This window comes from Hemicordylus capensis, chromosome 4 (assembly GCF_027244095.1).
Source record: "Hemicordylus capensis ecotype Gifberg chromosome 4, rHemCap1.1.pri, whole genome shotgun sequence".
Lineage (NCBI taxonomy): Eukaryota > Metazoa > Chordata > Lepidosauria > Squamata > Cordylidae > Hemicordylus > Hemicordylus capensis.
In genome coordinates, this window is record NC_069660.1 from 49953230 (window position 1) to 49976424 (window position 23195).

General features: G+C 41.4%; 1 protein-coding gene across 1 annotated transcript in view; it reads left to right on the forward strand.

The window, feature by feature from the left end:
* Positions 1-22169, forward strand: part of LOC128322437 (fer-1-like protein 4) — a 97937-nt gene extending 75768 nt beyond the window's left edge. The window contains exons 31-45 of the mRNA XM_053243648.1: positions 94-225; positions 1507-1546; positions 3788-3891; positions 4450-4581; positions 7261-7371; positions 9137-9264; positions 9897-10067; positions 10358-10512; positions 12128-12306; positions 13445-13530; positions 15125-15223; positions 16419-16660; positions 17247-17536; positions 19357-19457; positions 21241-22169. Coding sequence (XP_053099623.1) covers positions 94-225; positions 1507-1546; positions 3788-3891; positions 4450-4581; positions 7261-7371; positions 9137-9264; positions 9897-10067; positions 10358-10512; positions 12128-12306; positions 13445-13530; positions 15125-15223; positions 16419-16660; positions 17247-17536; positions 19357-19457; positions 21241-21421 — 2151 coding nt within the window. The 3' untranslated portion in view covers positions 21422-22169. The remainder of the gene's footprint in view (positions 1-93; positions 226-1506; positions 1547-3787; positions 3892-4449; positions 4582-7260; positions 7372-9136; positions 9265-9896; positions 10068-10357; positions 10513-12127; positions 12307-13444; positions 13531-15124; positions 15224-16418; positions 16661-17246; positions 17537-19356; positions 19458-21240) is intronic.
* Positions 22170-23195: the final 1026 nt, after the last annotated feature.

Sequence of the window (23195 nt, forward strand, 5' to 3'; positions counted from 1 at the left end):
AATCCAGCAGGGCTCTTCTTAAATCCATGCATGCCTTTGATGCATGCCTTAAATTCATGCATGCCTTTGACTTTCTTTGCCTTTTATTCCTAGGCACCTCTGAAGAAAATACCTATTGATAATCTCATGAAGAAAGAGGAAGAATTTGAGGAGGAAAAGCCTGAGAAGGAAGAACTAGATTGGTGGTCTAAGTACTATGAATCATTAAAGGAATTAAATAACCAGGTAATACACTGCTATTTAAATTGCAATATACCTCACCGGACTATGTTTCAGTAGGGCTAGGATGTGAGCAAATGGCTACAAAGAGAACCCCAAAGAGCAGCAAGACCAAAATAACCATATCCAGCAACATGTACACAATATCTCCATGTGAACTGGAGAGACAGAGGAAAGTAGATTTCCTCACTAAAATAAGAATAAGAACCTGTCATACCTTACAGAGTTTTGCAGTGGAGATATCCAGTTTGATGCATGAATCTGAGATGTTTTAGAACAAGGGATAATCCTTTAAAGAATGTTACTTACTCAAGAAAGTAGCCTTCCTTTTGCTTGAGCCAGACCATCTCAATACCATTCACTTGTGAGGGAGGTAGAAATAAAAGGTATGGCAATTGCATTCTCTTCTGCTTGTTGAATCTTCTGCATTGTTTTCCTACTGGTTAATTCTTGTTTTGTTTTATGCTTCAAGAAGTTCTCTCTTCTCTATCCACAATGACTGGCTACTTTTAATGAATAACTTTGCCAGCTGCTTAGTTATTTGTTTTGATACAGTGTGCTTAAAGATGTATTTATCTCTGGATCTCTGTGGTAATTCATTTGTGGGGCTATCCACTTGTCAGGAAACATACTGATTTAATTTACAATGCACATTAACCTGGGAGTAAAATGCAGAGGATCTTACCACTGTGTTAGTGGCAATTAACACTCTTATTTCAGGCTTTTAATTAACACTTTGTTAATTTAACATCCATTTATTTCATTATCTTAATTTTTTCCCTTAATTTCACTCTGTTTTGCAATTCCAAATGACCATATACAATTCCGTATTTGTCCTTCTGCAGATTTTTGTTAGGCTTCTACTCCATAGCGATTGTCCATTCCCTGCTTAAAACAAAATATTATTTTGCAAGGTATTTCAAGTGTGTTATCAAGAAGTGTGGAAACAGTACTTTTGCAGAATAACAGCAACATTTATTTTTTGCTGAAAGTCTAAAAAAGTAGCTGTTGGACAGAACACATTAGAAAATGATCTGCTCAAATAGGCTTACAATCTAATATAGACAGCAAATACAAAATAATTGAAAACTTGAGGAAGAAAAAGAATACAGGTATCTCTAAATGTTCCAGTTTATTTTATTTAAATAATCCATGTTCCAAGTGCAGATTTTTTTAAATTTTGTATGCAAAAAGCAGTAGATGCTGATAACAGAATATATTTTAGGATCAAGTAGAGGCTGATAGTCACCTGTTATAGTCTCCTAATGATGCCATTCTGTTTTACAGCCCAATAGTGAGGATGAGGAGGATGATCCTAATGATCCAGGTGAGTTCTTCATGCTGTAGAAATTACTAGAAGAATAATATGTCTATATCAAAGAACGTGCCTAACTCAGAGCTGTGTTTTTTTCCTGTTTGTGCTTCTTGTCCTTAAGGCCCATCTAGTCCCGCATCCTGTTTCACACAGTGGCCCAGCAGGTGCTGCTGGGAAGCCCACAGGCAAGAGCTGAGGCCATGCCCTCTCTCCTGCTGTTACTCCCTCGCAACTGGTATTCAGAGGCATCCTGCCTCTGAGCCTGGAGGTGGCCTATAGCTATTTATAGAACTCTCCTCCATGAATATATCCAAACTTCTCATAAAGCCATCCAGGTTGTTGACAGTCACCACATCTTGTGGCAGAGAATTCTTGTGGAATCTTGATTGGAAAGTTGATTGTGTGTTGTGTGAAAAAGTACTTCTGTTTGTTGGTCCTAGATTTCCTGGCAATCAGTTTAATGGGATGACCCCTGGTTTTAGTGTTATGCGAGAGGGAGAAAGAATTCTCTCTATCAGCTTTCTCCACACCATGCATGATTTTTATAGACCTCTATCATGTCTTCCCACAGTCTTTTTTTTCTAAACTAAAAAGCCCCAAGTTTTGTAGCCTTGCCTCATAAGGAACATAGGAAACTGTCATATACTGAGTCAGACCATTGGTCTATCTAGCTCAGTATTGTCTTCACAGACTGGCAGTGGCTTCTCCAAGGTTGCAGGCAGGAATCTCTCTCAGCCCTATCTTGCAGAAGCCAGAGAGGGAACTTGGAACCTAGATGCTCTTCCCAGAGCGGCTTCATCCCCTGAGGGGAATATCTTGCAGTGCTCACACATCAAGTCTCCCATTCAGATGCAACCAGGGCAGACCCTGCTTAGCTATGGGGACAAGTCATGCTTGCTACCACAAGACCAGCAATCCTCTCCATAAAGAACAAAAACATAAATATACACACGATAAAGATAAGCACGATAAAGATATATGCAAGATAAAGAACAAAAACATAAATATACGCACCAAATGACCATGATATTCAAAAGGTCTATGAATTCAGTCTATGAATTCTATGTAAAGCTTAAATGCATATAAGTTAAGCACAGGGACAATTAATAACTGCAATTGGCTATAACAAAATACTCCTCCTTTTCCTAAGTTAATGAATCTTGTAATGTGACCAGACACCCATTGTTTCAGGTGTGAAAGGACAGAATCAAACCTCTTGATAGTCTAATTTAGCAGTGTCACACTGGAATCTCCTTATGAAGTTCCTTTGTTGAAGTTTGATGATTAGGTCAGCAGCAGTTACCTGGGAGACTGTAATGTTCTTTCACTGGTTTCTTAATATTGCCATTTTTAATGTCAGATGTATGTCCACTTATTATTTTGCACAGACTGCTCTATGTCGATAACAAAAGGGTATTATTCGCAGGTGATAACAGGTGATAAGAAAGGTGCTCTAGGCCCTTGATCATCTTGGTTGCCCTCTTCTGTGCCTTTTCCAGTTCTACAGTGTCCTTAAGGCATGATGTCCAGAATTGTAGACAGTACTCCAAGGGTGGCCACACCATAGTTTTGTATAATGGCATTGTAATATTGGCAATTTTATTTTCAATCCCCTTCCTAATGATCCCTAGCATGGAATTGGCCTTTTTCACAGCTGCCGCACATTGAGTCAACACTTTCAATGAGCTGTCTCCCATGACCCCAAGATTCTTCTCCTGGTCAGTCACCAACAGCTCAGTTCCAATCAGCATATATGTGAAGTTGGGTTTTTTTGCCCCAATATACATCACTTAACACTTGCCAACAATGAACCACATTTGTCATTTTGTCGCCCACTCCCCCAGTTTGGAGAGATACTTTTGGAGCACCTCACAATCTGTTGTGGATTTCACTACCATAAATAATTAGGTGTCATCTGCAAATATGGCCACCTCGCTGCTTACCCCAACTTCTAGATCTTTTATGAATAAATTATCATTGAAGAGTAGAAAGTTCTGGCAGCCTTTTCAGGGTCAGTTTCCTCTGCAGAGAGACACCAGTGATGCCTTTCTCAGAGAGAACTTGTGTACAGACTGAACAGGTACAGGCCATTCTTGATTCACAGTCTCTCTCAACTTCTAGCTGCTCTGCTAGCCAAATTCTTACTCTTTTATTTTTGTTTGTGCTCACATAATAATGCCATTATAATTAAAAGAGTGGATACCTTTGTAAGCTGGGCAGAATATCCTTTTAATCTCCCAATATTTTATGTAGATGGGGGAAACTTAAATGTTGCTTCTCTTGATGTGGAAGTAGAAGATGAGCCAATAGTTGAAGTTGAAGTTCGTCCCAAAAGAAAACTTATAGCCACATTGAAGGTAAGTCTTAACAAGTGGAATCTTGTTCTAAGTTACACTTAGACAAGGCCTGTTGATTTCAATAGAGCTAGGGTTTCCACATTCCATTTCCCTCAACCTAGAGAACCTATTTTGCATATTATGCAAATTGATTTCTAATTATCTAACTCAAGCAGATTAATTTGGGCATTATCCATCAATTGCTTTGTGTTTTGATCCTGATGTGAACCACAAAATGTTGATGAAGGAGCAGTGAAAAGAACATTTTACCTATGTTCTAGGGATTTTGGGTTAGTAAGTTAAAACATCTGTTTACTGTTCTTCATTAATTAAAATTTTGTAACAACTCCTGTCTCTTTTGTGGGTCTGAAGTAGAATTACTACCTGAGCCTCTTTGCTGGAACTTGACATATGGGTTTTGATGATTATTCCACATAACAGAATAAGGAAACAGAGTAAATAATAAAAATATATTTAGGGGGAATAGTCTTGTGGTTGCACTAACTTTTATGCGCAGTAGTTAGAATTAGTAGCTGTTATGGCAAATGAGCTCTAAAATTAGTGTGCCTTTTATTTCAGATTTACAGTTCAGAACTGGAAAATGAGTTTGACAATTTTGAAGACTGGCTATGTATTTTTCCACTTCATCGTGGGAAAGCAAATGAGGATGAAGATGGAAATGAAGAAGATAATTTTGTGGGGAAATACAAGGTAATGAGTAATTTGAATCATATTTACTGCCAGTACAATACAAATCCAAACTGGCTCATTATGTAAGACAGATTCTTGCACTTGAAGAATCAATCTTACATAATGAGACAGTTTGGATGATACTGCCCGACTACCAGCCCAGTCATGTGATAAAGTGCATGTGCATGCCAGAGTCTTTAGATCATGAAATGAGAGGTGGTTTGGATGTTCTGCCCCTCCAAAGATTATGCAGTGGTGGGGTGGGGTGCCCGGTGAGGTGGAGAGATGTGTATACATGCACCTCATCATGTCATGTCATTAGGTGGTATTGTCCAAACTTGTCTAGTCTCTTGCTTTTTTACCATGAGGTATAATACTCTAAATATATCAATAAAGAATAAAAGCAGAGGTTTATATAGGTCTGAGACCATGCTCCCTAAAACGAACAAGTAGGAAAACTCCACGCTTTAATGAATTTTATTCCAGATTGTGTGAAGAAAAGGTAGCTAAAGTGTTTTAAAAGTTAACTAATTTGTATTAAATGGCTTTCTGGACTTGCTGGCTGACACCAAACTAATGAAGTGCTGGTGCAGTGACTATGCAGCCCTACCACTTATTATACAGGACAAAAGTGAGTGGTTTTGTTTCACAGTAAATTGTCTAAATATTTAATTTCCAAATGACTACTGTGCCTTTCCAAGTTGCATTTTGGATATTACGTTTAGTTTGGGTGAGATCCCTACTAGTGCTGTTTTTCAGATGTTTTAATTGACCATTGCAGGAAATTTTGTCAGTACAACTGAAAATAAGAGTTTAGGTTTATTATTATTATTTAATTAGCATATTTGTATATCGCCTGCTAATCAAAGTCTCTAGGTGGTTTACAACATTAAAACAAAACAAATTAAAAAAAAATTTAAAACATAAAAGTTCAAATTAAAATAGCTAAAAACCACTAAATAGCTAAAAAGCTTGGCTGAAGAAATGTGTCTTCAGTTGTTCCCTAAAGGTCATCAGGGATGGAGCAGCTCAAATCTCAGCAGGAAGTGCATTCCACAGCTCTGGGGCACCTACAGAGAAGGCTCACCTATGAGTCATCACTAGACGAGCCAGTGGCACCCTCAGACAAACCTCCCCTGAAGATCTTAATAGGCGGAGGGGTTCATAATGAAGAAGGCATTATCTTAAATACTCTGGGTCCAAGCTGTTAAGGGCTTTATAGGTAATAACCAGCACTTTGTATTTTGCCCGGAAACTTATTGGGAGCCAGTGTAGTTCTTTTAAAACCAGAATAATATGGTCTCTTCAGGATGACCTGGAGACCAATCTGGCAGCAGCATTCTGCACCAATTGCAGTTTCCAGACTACCTACAAAGGCAGCTCCACACAGAGAGTATTGCAGTAGTCAAGCCTGGAGATTACCAGCATGCACACAGAGGCGTATCTAGGGAAAATAGCGCCTAGGGCAAGCACTGAAATTGCACCCCCTATCCAAACATCTGACACCCATCTTTCAGTTAATTTTACCATAATATCGGCTCAAAAATACAAGTCAAGATAGTTAATCTTTTAATATTTCAAAAACTATTTAGCAGTGGACATAGCCAGACCATAAAATGCTGGAAAACTACAAATTTCAGTATGCTGGGGCTCATGAAATACCCAAATGCTATGTGGAGGTGTACTTGGGAAACTAAACAGAAGTGCCTGTCTAATTCTCTACTATGCATTGTAGCATCACTATTACATAAGTTTTAAAAATAAATGGAGAATTTGACTTTTCTCAGATACTCTGAAAATAATTAAAGGATATGCAGAGTAAACTGTGTCACTGCTTGGAATATATTTGAGTATTAAAGACAGTTCAAATGAGAGAAAGAGAGCAAGAAACTCCCAGTGGGCCTTAATACTAAGGATTTCACACTGATTCAAAGACAAACTCACCATTAATAGCCATATTATTACGACATCACATTTAACTCACTTATCACAAGAAGCAAAGTAGGAGCAAATGAATACAATCCTAGCTCATAAGCTTCAGCTCAGTATTCACAAGCCCTGATTCTCTGTACATAGTGCCAGTCTGAATATGTGTACAGTGACTAATATTATATCAAATTTTTTTTTAAAAAAATCTTTTTTACCTGTAGCCCCTTCAGGGGGCTTCCTAAAGGCTGTGGGGGGTGGTCTGCAAAGGTTCCCCTTCCCCTCACTGGCCTCTAGGACCTTGTGGGGACCATTTGAGCATGTATGGTGGCCATTTATATATATATATATATATATATATATATATATATATATATATATACACACACACACACACACACACACACACACACACACACAGAGAGGCCACTGAAAACAAAATGGCTTCCATGCATGCTCAAATGGCCTCTGCGAGAACTGGCATGGCCTAGGGCCTCACAGAGGCCATTTGAGCATGCACAGTGGCCATTTTGGTTTTGGTGGCCATTTTTAATATATATTTTAATTTTAAAAAATGGCGCCCCCCTTCAAGTGGCTCCTGGGGCACGTGCCCTGCCTGCCCCACCCTAGATACGCCCCTGCATCGCACCACTGTCTTAAGCTCACTCACTTCCAAGAAAGGGCGCAGTTGGCAGACCAACAGATATACATCTGTTTGGAGACTGCAGGGTAGGAAAAAACATACAACATTTATGTATATTCCCTCTATTGCAGGGTTCATTCTATATTTATCGTGCTGAAGAGGCTGATGCAGAACACAAGATTTCCCAAGGCATCCCCAGAAACAGACCTATCAAGGTCCTTGTCCGAATTTACATTGTTAAGGTAAGCATTTCTTAGTGATATCCATGAGTCATGAAAACTTTGCTGAAATCACTTTATATTGAATTCATGGTCACATGAATTCCCACAAATATCACAACCCTCAGACAACTACAATCAGCACAATTAGTAAAAAAACAAGAATGAGTGGAGGACCTAGCCTAATTATGTTTCTGTGGTTGTGATTTTATATGGTATTACAATATCTCAGACTAGATTTCAGGTCTAATGTCCCCATGGCATAAACAACACGGGCCATCAAATTTCTTCACTTTCTGAAGATCAGTTGGAGCTGCCACACCCATAACTACCCCTGTAAACCAAAGGGGTTTTGCTTTAATTAAATATATATATATTTATGTATAGGATGCTTTTCTACCGTAGAATGCTCCAAAGCAGCATTTTGCCTGCCCCACAGTCCAGTAGCAGCCAGTGAACACGACGTGCGGGAGGCGGGGCAGTGAGGGCGACAGAATACAACTTTAAACAGTGGTGAACTACCCGCCGCTGATTCCAGGTATGCTTTACAGGGCTGTGCTCCAGCATCCCATGCAGGGGCTGGCCCATCCCGTTGCTCCATTTGTCTCTGTACATGTGCAGAGGCCATTTGAGGAGTTAGCACAGCAAATTGTGCCAGGAGGAAAGGCTTGCTGCACATGTGAAGAGGCCAACTGGGCAGTGGGGGTGGGCAGTTTCCCCACAGGATGTTGGGGTGAGCGACATGGCTCCATAGAGCATACTGAATGTCAGTGTCAGGTAAGTTTGCCACTGTTTAAAGTTGTACTACCCTGCCCTCACCATCGCCCCCCCCCCAACCCACAGAATGGTGCTCACCAGCTGCTACTACCAGAGACTTTTTTAGGAAGAGCAGGGGGCAATTGCACCATGCCCCATACATGGAAGAGGGGCCATCTTAAGTATGGTTCTGTATTTGAAATGACAAGATCGATCCTTTTCATTCAAGGCAATAAAACGAATCCATTGAAATATAACCTTAGGATCAAGAGTTATTTCAGAACTTTGGGTTATTACCTTAACACTGGATGAAGTGGTTGATATACTACGCAATATTACGCACATGTTGGAAAGTAATGTTTGCAAAGCTGCACAAGGGCACTGTTGTGCAAGTGCAAAACAGTGCTCTTGTGCAGCTTTGCAAATGGAGTTGTGCGACAGTGCAGCCATGATATAGAACAGCCACATTGTTGGGCAATTCCATTTGCGCACCTGCGCAAATATTAAGTTCCTGCATGCATTACATTGCACAGTATGTCAGCCAGAGAGAAGAAAGTTGTGGGGGGATGGCTCAAATGAACGTCTCAGAGGCCCCGGATTCCTAAAAAGGCCCTGCCCTGCAGTGCGTGCCTTGGCTTGCTCGCTGGAGTTGTCTGAAGCTGGTGACTCTGCAGCCATCTAATTGTGGGGTACATTGTTAGTTCTGCTCCCCGTTTGTGGCACACTGTTCTAGTTGATGCACATTAATTTGTTGAGGGGCAGGAACAGCTAATCTGTGGATGGTCTTATCTTGTGGCATTGTAATTAGCCTTTTGCACCCTTTTAGTTCTATAATTCTATACTTTCTTTTCCCCAATTGCAATGAGTGTGTCAATCATATCAGTGACTCTTCTGCAACAGTAGCTGTTCATGGCAGACTTCAGCCTGAAGACTTCTATGGTTTTGGACGTATGTGTGGAATGCTTCTGTCCTTTGGCTTCTATATGGTTTTGTTCCTTGTCAACATTATAATCTCATCTGTTGTGTATTTTAGGCAACTAACCTGACTCCAGCAGACCCCAATGGCAAGGCAGATCCCTACCTTGTGGTTACAATTGGGCACCAAAAGATAGACACCAAGGAGCGATATATCCCAAAGCAGCTCAATCCAGTCTTTGGAGAGTAAGGATTTTACCCTATATTGGACTTAAATCTGTTCCACACTGCTTCTTGCAAATCCTACCTTACTGCTAGTTGACCCTAGGCAGTTTCATAGGGTAGCTTATTTCAGAAGGTAGCCCCTTTGTTGTGGATGCAAAAGGAAGGGATTTGCATTTTCCCATCTTGGTGCATCTGCTCTTAAGGAACAGTGGTGAGACAAAGGACAGAAGGATGATGCTATAGTGAGGCAAGGAAGTGCCAAGCAATAGCCAAAAGAGAGAGGTGAGGGAAGTTGAAGGTATCCCAAACAGTTCAGCTTACGATTGGCTAGTAGGAATGTGGAAATGACAGGTGAATAAAAGAGAACTTTGCTGGGGTCTGATAGCCTCTTAGCGCCACATGAGTTGGAGATAGAGAATGCCAGGCTCAAGGGCTTCAAGATGAGGGGTCTGTTAAAAGGCTTTTAACCAATGTGGATGTCATGGATTTATATGTTTGTTCTCTTGCCCAGCCACTTATGCTAAATGATATATGTATTTATTTATTTCATTTAAAAAAATTTATATATACCGCCTCATCCAAAGACTCTAGGAGGTGAACAACAACAATAGCAATACTACTAATAATAATAATTCTTTCCCTCTCTCATTCAGAGTGCTGGAGCTGAGCATATCATTTCCCATGGAATCAGAACTCACCATATCAATATTTGATCATGATTTGGTTGGGTCTGATGACTTAATTGGAGATACAAAGATTGATCTGGAGAATCGATTCTACAGTAAACACAGAGCCAACTGTGGAGTAGCCTCACAATATGACACGTATGTACTATAAGATAGTTTTCAAGGCAACCATGAATCCCTCTGATCATCTTGTCAGCATTATTTTATTTTTTTACAATTTGTAGTGAGCCTTGCCCTTTTCAGTGGTGAGTAGCTACTCTCTAGCCTGACCAAGAGAGCTTGTGGTCAGTCCCCAGAGGGGGGATTACTAGTTAGTGCCCTCTGCTCTAAGGAACATCTCCAGGATGCCAGCATTAAGATAAAATAAGCTATCTTCATGTCCAAGTCTATACCTAAGAGTATTGTCTGAACCTGTTCATTCCTTACAGAGAGGGATACAACATGTGGCGAGATGCTTTCAAGCCCTCACATATTTTGGACAGCTTGTGCAAGAAGAGTGCACTTCCTTCAGCTGAATACAGACGGGAGGAAGTGAAAGTGAACAACAAAATTTTTAAGATCCCTCCCGAAGCTTTCCCTGAAGGTACTGATCCATGCTCCTACTGGATGAAAGTTTCTAAGACTAAACATCTCTTTCTATCAGGTTCTCTGACTTAGGTTGTCATATAATCAGTTCCCTGCAGTTTACTAGACTCTCATTAATTCATTCGTTTTCTATTAGTTTAGCAATTCAGGGATTTATTTATCTGTTTATCTGTCTATCTATAGCTATATCTATCTATTTATTTAATTTGTACACCGCCCCAAACTTCCGTCTCTGGGAGGTTTACAGCAACATAAACATATTAAAACAGAAATTAAAATCTTAAAATAATTTAAAATCACCAGTCTAGTTAAAAGGCTTGGGTGAATAAATGTGTCTTTAGAGATTTTTTTTAAAATTGTCAGAGATGGGGAAGCTCTTATTTCAGCCGGGAGTGCATTCCGGAGTCCTGGGGTGGGACTTAACAACCTTTACAATATATATTCCATCTCAAGCACAGAAAAATTCTCTTTGTTAGGGGTATGGAATCAGAACTGTTGTTTTGAAGTAAGCATGTTACTGCAGATTTGGCCTCACATTTTTTTCTCAGCATCCCACAGTCCTTGATTCTCTGCCAGAAGGAATATTTTTCCTCCGTGGTAGAATTTAGTAATGTTAAATTCTTTCCTATAAGCTTATAGGAAAATCCATGAGGATTTCCATCAGCTCCTGATAGATTGCTAGAATATCCCTAAAAGGAAATGTTATTAAATCCTTGAACCTCTATACTTTCACACTTTTGAACTGTTCTTTCATTTTCCCTGATAAGACGGATTTTGATTCTTCACTTAAAATCCAGTCCATCCAGTACAATTTTATATTCTGGTTTATTGAACTAGCAAATGTGCACTTCTTTGGATCCTAACGAGGATTCCTGATCTCCCTTTTTGAGATAGTCCACTGGTTGGAGGCACCTTTTCAAGCAGTAAAGTAAAGGTAAAGTGTACCATCAAGTCTATTTTGACACCTGGTGCCCACAGAGCCCTGTGATTTTTCTTTTGGTAGAATACAGGAGGGGTTTACCATTGGCTCCTCCTGCACAGTATGAGATGATGCCTTTCAGCATTTTCCTATATTGCTGCTGCCCAATATAGTACCTACCAGTGGGGATTTGAACTGGCAACCTTCTGCTTGTTAGTCAAGCATTTCCCTGCTGTGCCATTAGGTGGCTTTTCAAGCAGTAGGTTTCTTTTATTTAGCAGGGGAAGAGAAGTTGTTCCTGTTCAGCACAGCACACAACATCCTCCCCAGTGGCTGTTGCTAATGTCTCCACTGTGTTTCTTTTTAAACTGTGAGCTCTTTGGATATAGGGAGCCATGATCACATTCCTTTTGCTATTTTAACTGCTTCAAGAACATTTTTGTTGAAAAGTACAACAGTCATCTTGTATGAGTCCATGAAAGCCATCTCTAGCCTTTTTAGTTGCAAAGTTTCAAAGGCAAACCCAACCCACTTGATAGATGAAGTCAAAGGGGGAGATGAGAGGGGGTAGTGTCCATATCACACCTTTGTGAATCTTAGATATTGGTGTGTTGGTTTTCATTGTTTAACGATATACAGTACTGAGTCCACTAGTTCCACTTTCTTAGGGCCTTCTGACTGCTTTATATTCTAGAAGCCTTTGTAAAAGACAAGAAAGAAAATGAAGATGAGACTTTGTCTGCTTATGATGAGCATAAAGCTTTGTATGTTCTTCAGCACTGGGATGAAATGCCAGAGTATGGGTACAAATTAGTACCAGAACATGTGGAAGTTCGATCCCTTTACAATCCAGATAGTCCTGGTCTCCTGCAGGTGAGGCCAGAATATTGATTTTGCATCTTTATACAAGCATTGATTTTCCTTTGGATTCCATGTGCTACTGTACTGAAAAATGTGTGGAGGATAAAGTACAAGAACGATTGCTGTAAGACAACCGCAGCACAGCAGCATGGCTTGATGCTCCTGCACTATCAAGAGCCATCACCAAACACACGCGCACACATACACACTATATCCAGTGTAGTGGACAAAATAATTACATAAGAACAGTCCTGCTGGATCAGGCCAAAGTCCTATCTAGTCCAGCATCCTGTTTCTCTCAATGGTCCACCAGATGCCTCTGAGAAGCCCTCTCTCCTGCTGTTGCTCCCCTGCAACTGATATTTAGAGGCATTTTGCCTCCAAGGCTGGAGGTGGCCGATAGCCACCAGACTAGTAGCCAGTGATAGACCTGTCCTCCATGAATTTGTCTAAGCCTCTTTTAAAGCCATCCAAGCTAGTGACCATCACCAAATCTCATGGCAGAGAATTCCATAGATTAATTATGTGCTGTGTGAAGAAGTACTTCCTTTTGTTGGTGCTAAATTACACCCCAAAGAAATAGGAAGGAATAGGGAAGAGTGGCAGAGGAAATACTTGGAGACAAGACTAGATCCTTCTACTGTCCTAATACGCTGGGGTCACTCACCTATGGGCTAACTCTTATGGTATGGCCACCATGTGGAGGAAATACTTTCACAATGTAGTGATGTTTCTATGTGGCCATTGCAACTTGTGAAATGGATTGTTCGTTCACATTGTGTTGTAGGAACTTCTCATGCAATGGAGTGATCTACATAATGAGTGACTATTGCATATTACAGGCATTGCATGGAGCCTTTGCCACATTGTAGTGTTTCCAGCAGCATCCTTATGGTAGTTATAATGTTAGAGTCAGCCCTTGTGCAGTTTGTATAGCTGATTGGCACTGAAGGAGCACCCAGGAGGCCCCAATCCAGACTGGGACCATGGCAGGGGCAATGGATTAAAGTCCTCCTCCTCAGAGTCCTAACCTGGATGCGATTTGGAGTTCCCACATGGAGGACTAACTGTTTGATTAATGTCATATCTCATTTGGCCCTCAGCTTCTGGTGAATTTCAGAAAGTGTTTGCTTGTTCTTCATTTCCCCAGGGCTCTCTCCACATGTGGATTGACATGTTTCCAAATGATATTCCTGCACCAGCACCTGTTAACATCAAACCACGCCTTCCAATCAGGTAAAGCTGCTGTGTACTGGGATGGGGACCTATTTCTGAACCATTATTATCTTGCTGTATAGAAATGTTCATATATATAGTATGGGCTGGCTGGAGCTTCATAAATAGGCATGTAGGGAATGGGACACAAATGTCCCTGGACGCACGTCACCCCATTGCCCCTCCCACGCACACTTCCCAGCCCGCCACCGCTGAGGCTAGGCGCACTGCCTAGCTACCACAATTGCTACCACAAGACCAGGTGGCAAGTGTGGCTTGTCCAATTAGCTAAGCAGGGTCCACCCTGGTTGCATTTGAATGGGAGACTTGATGTGTGAGCACTGTAAGATATTCCCTTAGGGGATGGAGCTGCTCTGGGAAGAGCATCTAGGTTCCAAGTTCCCTCCCTGGCATCTCCAAGACAGGGCTGAGAGAGATTCCTGCCTGCAACCTTGGAGAAGCTATGGACAGTCTGTGTAGACAATACTGAGCAAGATAGACCAATGGTCTGACTCAGTATATGGCAGCTTCCTATGTTCCACTGGCCACACCGCACTTTATTTATTGTTTGTTTGTTTAACATATTAATATACTGCCCCAAACCTGTGTGTCTGGGTGGTGTACAACAAAAAACAATATTAATAAAAACAAAATGTAAAATGATTCATCCCTCTACGTCAGCCCTGGGATAATTAACACTTGACAGCCCTGCACCCTCTCTACCCAGCAAAGAAAGTGCTCCACCAGCTGGAGAAGGCGAGGGGCTACCATGCGTTGATGTCTAGCACTGGCCATGCCCCCCTGCTTCGGTATGCTTATGCAGGGAAAGAGGTGTGGCTGATGGGGTGTAGTATGCTTATGGGGGGGCGGCCTTGGCGGCATGTCCTGGGATCTCCAGCCTTCTTGCTATGCCCTTCTTGTTACTATTTCTGGAAAACAACATGCATCTTACCTGCTTTGTCTGCTCGCATAATATGTAGGATATTCCACGTTGCAGATTATATCAGCTCAAAGAGAAGCAAGCTTTCTTACTGCTACTAAACTATGGGAAAAGATGCTTGGATAGGAACCTCATTAAGATTTTTCTGCCTGTCCACTATCTGTTGCTCAAAATGAGATATTTGCTGGGGTGTTTTCTTTCATTGTCTTGATAGTCTTTTGAACAGTTTTGCAAATTTCTTCAACAGACCAGGGTTGGACATTTTAAAAATGCAAAAGAATAAGGTTTGAATACAGTTCTCATGTGGAAACTTTTTTCTTCAACTATTGTCTACGTAATTGTACAGTCATAATATGTGTGCTATGATGAGAAGTAAAATATAAGAAGAAATAGAGAAAGAGGAATGTCCAGTTTTATAATTCTGAATGATAGATTTGGTGGGGGTGCCAACCAATATAAATGAGTTTGGAGTGCAGACTTGCACTGAGTTTGCCTGGGAGATCACTCCAATATTCTGATTGAGTTCATCCTTGGCATCTATATGACATATTTCTGTTTAGTTCAGAGGTCTGATGGTTCCTGGAGGTGGAACTCTTTTTTCTTTGAATAGTTTTGTCCAGGATTTACCAACAGAAAGAATGTATTTCCATCTCTTGTATTTCCATTTGCTTATAGTTATGAGCTACGTGTCATTATCTGGAACACAGACGATGTGATCCTTGATGACGTCAATCCAATAACAGGAGAAACCTCCAGCGACATCTATGTAAAAAGGTGCCATCACTAATCAGCTTAAGTGGTCACAAATGGAAACATTTACAGTGAAAGACAGACAGTAAGGCAGGTCACCCAATCAAAAACTGGGTAGTACAAGTGTACTTCCCAACTTCTGGAGTTGTGTGCGCTCCCAAGTTTTGATTGTATGTGAGCAAACAACTAGGTGGAGGGCTGAGAGTGATTGTGGATATGACTGTGATTATGTTAACACTCATGTTTTAACCTTTTCTGTTCTCATCTTTTTTGCTTTGTTGTAAACTGCCTAGAGATGTAAGTTTTAGGTGGTATAAAAATAATAAAATATGAGTGGCATTGAGAGGATGAACCGGTCCTACTCAACTCTTGTGCCCAGCATTTTAACAAGGTAGGAGGAAATGCCATCCTGCCCAGCTCCTCTGTCACACACGATTACTTCCCACTCTGCCTACCTAGTTGTTTGAACGCAGCTCCCAAAGCTGGGAAGAATGCTTGTCCTACCCCGTTAATGGTTGTTTGAACTGTCACAGTTTGAACCTACCTGCCTTTTAACTGAGGCACCCTATAATGGGGGCATTTCTCATTACAGATTTGTACATGGAGGTGCACACTCATGTATAAAGATGTGCATTTTTAATGTGAGAATGATGAAAACAAGTCTTTTGTGGAGACCTGATACACATGCCTGAAAAACTGATCTCCAATTCTGCTTCTAATTGCATGTTTGGGGCCAAAAAATTACACTTACATGGACATTCTGATGCACGCATCTTTATCAATGAGTGTAGATTTCCATGTAGTGTCTCAACTCTTTTAGCCATATCTTCAAAACTCTTGGCCACATTCTGCACAGCTTTATGAAGGCTGAGCAAGAACCCCACCCTTGCAGGGGGCCAGGGCACTGCAGCGTTGCTCCACAGCCCAATGTGTGGGGAGGGGGATCAGGAAGCCATTTTACTTCTCTCCCATCCCCGTGAAAGCCTTGTTTTCTGCTAGTAATATGTTCCTGAGGGCTGCACAACACTCAGGGACATATTCCTGGCAGTGAAGAATGTTGCAGGGAGGGAAGAGAACTGAAAATCACTTCCTTATCCTTCTGCCCACATGCTAAGCTGTGGAATAATGCTGCAATGTCCTGGTTCCCTCTTAATGTTGCAGAGACTGTAAGCCCCTGATGTTAGAATATTGATAGATGCTAATTAAAGTTCTTTTGCAGCTGGATCAAAGGGCTAGAGAAAGACAAACAAGAAACAGATGTTCACTTTAACTCTTTGACTGGGGAAGGCAATTTCAATTGGAGATTTGTGTTCCGGTTTGACTACCTCCCGACAGAGAAAGAGATAACCTACAAGAAAAAGGACTCAATTTTTTCTCTGGAGGAATCGGAATTTCGGGAACCAGCAGTGCTAGTACTTCAGGTCTGGGATTATGACAGAATTTCAACAAATGACTTTCTAGGTATTTTTACTGTGTTATTTTTAATGTTTACTGTGGTTTTAATTGGGTTTTAGTATATGTAGCTTTTAAGGTTTGTTTTGACCTCCTTTGAGGTCCTTGATGGGCAGAATGGCAGACTACAAAATAAATGACAGAATATGGCCTTTTTGGTAGAAATTCTGTAGCATACCTATGGAACTTTTTCCATGGTGGTGGTGGTGATGGTGGTGGTAGTAGTAGTAGGAGAGACATTAGGGTGGTTTCTTCCTTTCCTGCTTTTAAGCAGAGGTAGAAGACCTTTCATTCCTGAAAGCAGCAGCAGCATTCTTTATTTATATTCTGACTGATTATGATCTGATTTATGGAGGGACTAGTAGGTGGGGGCTTCTGTCTTAAGTGAGGGGTTGGATTAGATGATCTCGTGCTTCATTTCAGCTCTGAGATTCTTATGATAATATGTTTGGCTGGATTCTGAAAGTGGTTTCATGCCCCGAAAGCAGCAGGTGAAATTAGGTGAATTCTCTATGGATGAAAAGACCAAGTTTTAGCCTTGTTGGCGTGTGAATGGCCAGTATTTGAAGTCCTCTCTTCTTTGTTATGATTCAAGGGGCCATTGAGTTAAGGCTGAATGATATGGTGAGAGCTGCCAAGAGTTCGGAGCAGTGTACCATTAAGATGGCCAAGGAGAAGGCCATGCCTCGCTTCTCCATTTTCCGAAACAAACGAATGAGAGGCTGGTGGCCCTTTATCAAACTGAAAAGTCAAGAGGACGTTGAAAGGGAAGAGAGGGAGGCTAAGCAGAAGAAGAAAAAGAAGAAGAAGAAGAAATGGAGGAGCTCAGTGAAGCCAGAAGATGTTGAGTTTTCGGATCCTAGTGGAAACATCTTCCTCCTAACGGTAAGAAAATATGAAGCTCTTGGGAAGAGACAGCTAAAAGGCTTGTGAGTGGGTGAGCCTTATTCTGGTGCTTCCTGTGATGGAAGGAATGCCTGAGGGAATGCTTTCGCCCTTATCAGCCTCCCTGTGCACTGTGGTCTGGTCTTCAAAAGGAGGCCTTGCTTTGAATTCACTCTTTTGTCTGAGGGATCATTAAAGCCAGGGCTTTTCCAAGCAATGCCATCTTCTTTTGAAGTTCCCTCCCTAGGGAAGCTAATCAAGCCAATTCAGTCTTCACCTGACCTCCCAAACATTAATTAAGATGTTTTTGTTCCAGGGGGTGTTTGGAAGATAAGGCAGATGGTAGCTGTGTGCTGTTTTTTTATTTTGGTTTTTTTAGTAGGTTGTAAGTATTGACTTAACTGTGAAGTTGTTGTTGGTTTTTAAATTGTAATGGTGGTGGTGTTATGATCTTAAAAGCTGCCCTGTGGATCTATTGGGCCATGTCTTGGGATATAAATACTGGGAGAGTTACTTGGAAATAGCCACAGTGTGGCATAGAAGTGCCAGACAGCTAGTGGCATTGGTGGTTTCATGGGATGGATGTTGGTTATGCATCTGACCTGTGGGAGCTACACTACTCTCAGGGTCATGCACTATGTCAGTGCCATTATTGGAAGTATCTTTGTTTTGTTACAGGGATGCCTTGTGCCATGTTGCTCCTGATTAAATAGGAACACAGTATCACATGGAGAAAATGTAATCCTGTTCTGGCATAAAATACAGGAGCTAAAATGAATGGTTAGGAAGTCATAAGCTAGCTATGCAATTCGTAACTAAGCAATTCGTAACTCTTATGCAATTTGTAACTAAGAGACTAATCAGAATTTCTATACTCACATCTCACCTCTGCCCTGAATTCAATAAGTGGCCTTGGGCAAGCCGCTCCCTCTCTGGGGATAAAAATACTCACAGGGTTGTTATAAGGATTACAAGAAGATAATTCATGTGAAGCAATCTGATTGAATACTTAGCATCTGTTTGGTGCTTTTTCAGCATTCAATCTATTTATCCATTTCAGTCCTTGACCAGCAAAGCTAAGTATTATTAAGTCAACATCCAGACTAACCCTCTGGTGACATGCCTGGGTTTCCAACTGTGCAAGAGGCAATTTTCAACAATCTCCCTATCCCTCTACAGCTGCCTGTACTTCCCAAAACTATATCCCTAAGAGTTACCCAACATTCAGGGACATAGTTTTGGGAGGCATAGGCAGCTACAAAGGGAAGGGGGATTTACCAAAAATTGCCACTTCTTCCATGTGCAGTTGAAAACCTGGGTGCATCAGTGGAGGGTTATCTGGATGTTGTCCATTCATTTCTCAGGAGATCATACTACAGGGCCCTTTAGATTGTGAGCCCTTTGGGGACATGAGACCATCTTATTTATGTATTATTTATTTTTCTATGTAAACCACTTTGAGGACTTTGGTTGAAGAATGGTATATAAATACCTGTAGTAGTAGAGCACTTTCTAAGTACTAGTCAGAACAACTTGGTGCTTTTGAAAATGATGAACTGGCCTCTGCAATGTATCTGAGGATAGAATCCACAGATGGCCACTATTCTGTAAAAGGATAGGGGTAAGTCCATTAGAAGCTGAAATGTTCCTTTGTCTTGGTAGTTAATTTTATGGTTTTGAAAAGTAGTTTGCTTTCAATAAGGTTTTGGGAAGCAGGATTTTCACTTATCTTTGCTGCATTCTTTTGCACAGGTAAGGTTGGTGTTTTCTTTAAATAGGAAACTGTCAAACAATTGTCAATATAATGTGCTTTTCTCTAGGGAAAAGTGGAAGCTGAATTCCAGCTAGTTACAATTGAGGAGGCTGAGAAGACCCCAGTTGGCCTAGGGCGGAAAGAACCTGAACCCCTGGAGAAACCTAAGTATGTATCTAGGTTTATGTATATTTATTTATGAAATATGTATAGCCCATCCTTTTGTCTTTAAAAAGACCCCTAAGGTAGCTAACAAGTCTCAGCAAACATTAAATCAGATCAAAATATGCGGCTAAAAAAATTACCTGATAATGGAGCCAGATAAAATCAGCATATATACAACAGTGCTATTAACCTTATACCAACTACTCAGTGGAAAAGCCGTATCTTAGCAACACAACAGAAGGCAACCAGCAACTACAAGGCCAGGCAGGCCTTTCTCAGAAGTGCATCCCAAAGCAGTGGCACTGCAGCCCTAAATCCCCAGTTCTGCATACTTATATTTCAGCTGACAGGAGAACTCAGACAAGAGCCTCTGATATTTATCTAAGTGGTTGGATGGGTACATGTGGGCAGAGATGGTCTTTAGTGGTTTTGGAAATGGTCAGACTGTGCTCCCAAGCTAAACTTGCTCTTGCTTTCTCACCCATAAGACTTCCATTGAAAAAGAGTGGTAGGTTTAGGCTCTGTAGGACCATGCTGTTTGGGGCCATGAGTGGAGGACTGTCCAGTAGGGATGTGCAAGAACTGGTGTGTTCACTCCCGGGAGGGCGAGACAGGGCAGGGAAGCGACAAGGAAGGTGCTGCCTCCCTGTCAACCTCTGCCCTCCAAAAACGTGGGCATGCTGGGCTGCAGCATTCCTGCATGCAGCCCCAGGCAGTGCTACCACATTCATGGCCACATGCCTACCCTGTCCCTTAAAACTACCCTCCAGCCTTTGAACTGGTTTGGACACCGGCAGACCAAACCAGTTTGGCGCTCCAGAAAGGGAGTGCTGAACTGGTTCCGTGCACATCCCTACATCCAGAGGACCCCAGGGTGATTTTATAGGAATGAAGCACATACAGACAAATGCTGTGGTGGTTTGCTCAAGTGTCATGTTGCACATTGCTGTCAGAAGTTCATGGACCAGAAGATAAAAGAAAAGGAGCAAAGAAAGGATGAGATGCCTTTCCATAAAATCTATATATAACCTTTAAAATCACAGTCCTACTGTAGTTGCCAAATTGTGTTGCGGCTTACACAGAATACTTCCCTTTAACTGCAATGTATTTATTTTAATGGGCAACACAGTTAAATCTCTAGGTTCTTTTGTTTTCTACATATTCAGGCACAACCAAGGCTGGCACCAGGCTGCACTGGGCCTGCTCCCTTGATAAGGGCCAACTCCCCCAGAATAGCATGGGCCCACCCCAGCTTACTTGGCAGGCACATTACTCAAGACCTGGGAGAAAGCCTATTGGCTAGTGGAGAAGGGTAGGAAGTGGATGAAATGCTGAGTGAGTCAAGACTTGCATGGCATTTCTTCTTCCTCCCTCCCCACTTGTGAATGAGAATAATCCCTAGAGGCCCTGGAATAACATAGGGGCCTCTAAGGAACATTCCCAATTGTGGATGGAAATGCTTAGCAACAAGCAGTGGTAGCATGAGTCTGTTGGCCAAATTGGACCATTCCTACCACCACAAAGAGGCTGGCTAGGTAGGCAGCTGTGGGCCTTCAGATAGGTGTAGAAGGCCAAGAGGCCTGCTTGGCCAACCCTGACACCAACACTTCATGCACTGAATAAGACTGTTGTTCAGGACTGTAGATTGTCTGGTATTGATTGTAAGGCAAGTTTAAGTTTGCGGGTGGCTACCAATGTGCTATAAACATGTGACTGAGATGCTGTTTTGCTGTAACACTCCTGTTTGAACCTGCACTGAGTCTTTCCCCTTTTCCTTTCTCAACAGCCGCCCCAAAACTTCCTTCAACTGGTTTGTGAACCCGATGAAAACCTTTGTCTTTTTCATTTGGAAGCGGTACAAGAAGTACATCATTGCATTGCTCATTATTGCTATTTTGACCATATTCTTGGTTCTAATTCTCTACACAATGCCTGGGTACATCAGTGAGAAGATAATAAATGGCTAAGTGAGGTCTCTCTCTCACTCACTCTCCAAGCGGGGACTTGACAAAGAAAGAACACAGTGAATTCTGTACCAAAGACATTAAGGAACATTTGCAGCTGCCTGATTGAACCTGGAGCGCCTTGAAATTGCACCTGACAGAGGAAAGCAAAGGACTGCCCATATCTGAGCAGTCAGACTGCCTATCATATCTGGGATATGAGGACAATAGTCTCTAAGGGCCTTGAGAATTATTAGATAAATGGCTTGCCTATCATTCGCTTTGAAGATGGTGTATTGCTGTCAATCAGAATTGGCTCTGTGAGTCTTCATGGTTAAAATAATGAGAAAGCACTTCAAGGCAATAAAAGGAAGAGAGATCTCTTGCTATAGCAGTGGATGTAGAAGCACTGAATCCCCGCCGTATGGAAAGGACTCTGCTACCTGATACTACTGCTACCTGTATTTTAAAAGCATATATCATCTATTAAATCATGAGTCGATATAGAAATTAACACTGTGAAATAAGGTCATGGACATCTTAATTTTTGCTATTCCTGAAGAGATCTATAGGAGAGATCTTAAAAGCCAAGTCGAAGACAGATCATCATCAGAGAGAATCTTATCTATGTGGTCATTGAGAGTTGACACCAACTTGATGGCACTTAATCAACCAATCAATCAATCAATCAATTAATCGAGAGCTATATACATTTGTTTTACTAAGTCCCTGAAATATGACATGGCTTTACATGCACTATTTAATAAATAACACTGCCACTTGCAAATTACAGTTCTTCATCAATATTAATATGTTTACTTACAGATATATTTCCTGATCAGACCAGAGTGAGTGATGTGCAGAAGCAGGTTCTCATCTGCAGATTTGCTCTGCTAGGGCAGGGGGCACAATAAGTTGCTTTGCAGTGAAAAAACTTTTTTATCGAGCGGTCTCCCTGGGCCTCAACAGCAAATGGAGTGCTGCTGAGTCAGTGCTACGAAGCACCTGTGAAGATGGACCTATACGTTATGAGCAGATGCAGGGTTCCCAATCCTGTGTTTCCATTATTATGCTATTCTGGAATTGATGGGCATTTGCAGTGGAGAATCAGTGGGTAGCAAGGAAGTTTAACCCTTGTCCTGTTCACTAAGTTATCCCAATGTCCCCCAGCTGGAAACTGAATTGACTACACTTAAAAATACGTATAGCTATAAATCCATCGACTTGGAAATGTTCCTGATAATGTCTTTGTTCTACCCACACCTTCTGGTGCAAACCCTGAGGCTTGTAGAAATTGTACTCTACAGCTTCACTGGATACAACATAATATTTTTTTAAAGGCAAAAAAAAAATAAAATGCTTATTTGAAAATAGGTGCTATTGCAATGTATAGATACAAAATTCTTGCAATAATTTTGAGAAAAGAGTCCAAATGATATGCAGAGAGATAGAAAAGCACTTCAGATTCCTAGGAACCAGTTTCTGAAAAACTGGGGTGATGGGGCCGGTGGGGGGGGGGCGGAGATGGGGATTCCAATTTCCAGAAGTCAACATCAAACTTAAGGAGCCTGGGATCTTATGCACCTGGGATTGTTTTCCAGCCCTGTAAATCCATCCATAACTCAGGAAAGCCCAGCAGCTTTTTTTTTTTTAAGCCACTATATGCAATAACAGGATTTCCAAGGATGCAAAGAAAGGAGACAGATTACAATGTTGGGGGAAAAATGTTGTAAGGCAAGCAATATAAACCTCATACTACATCAGAGAAAAATTGAGAAAGCTGAACAGACTTGGCCAC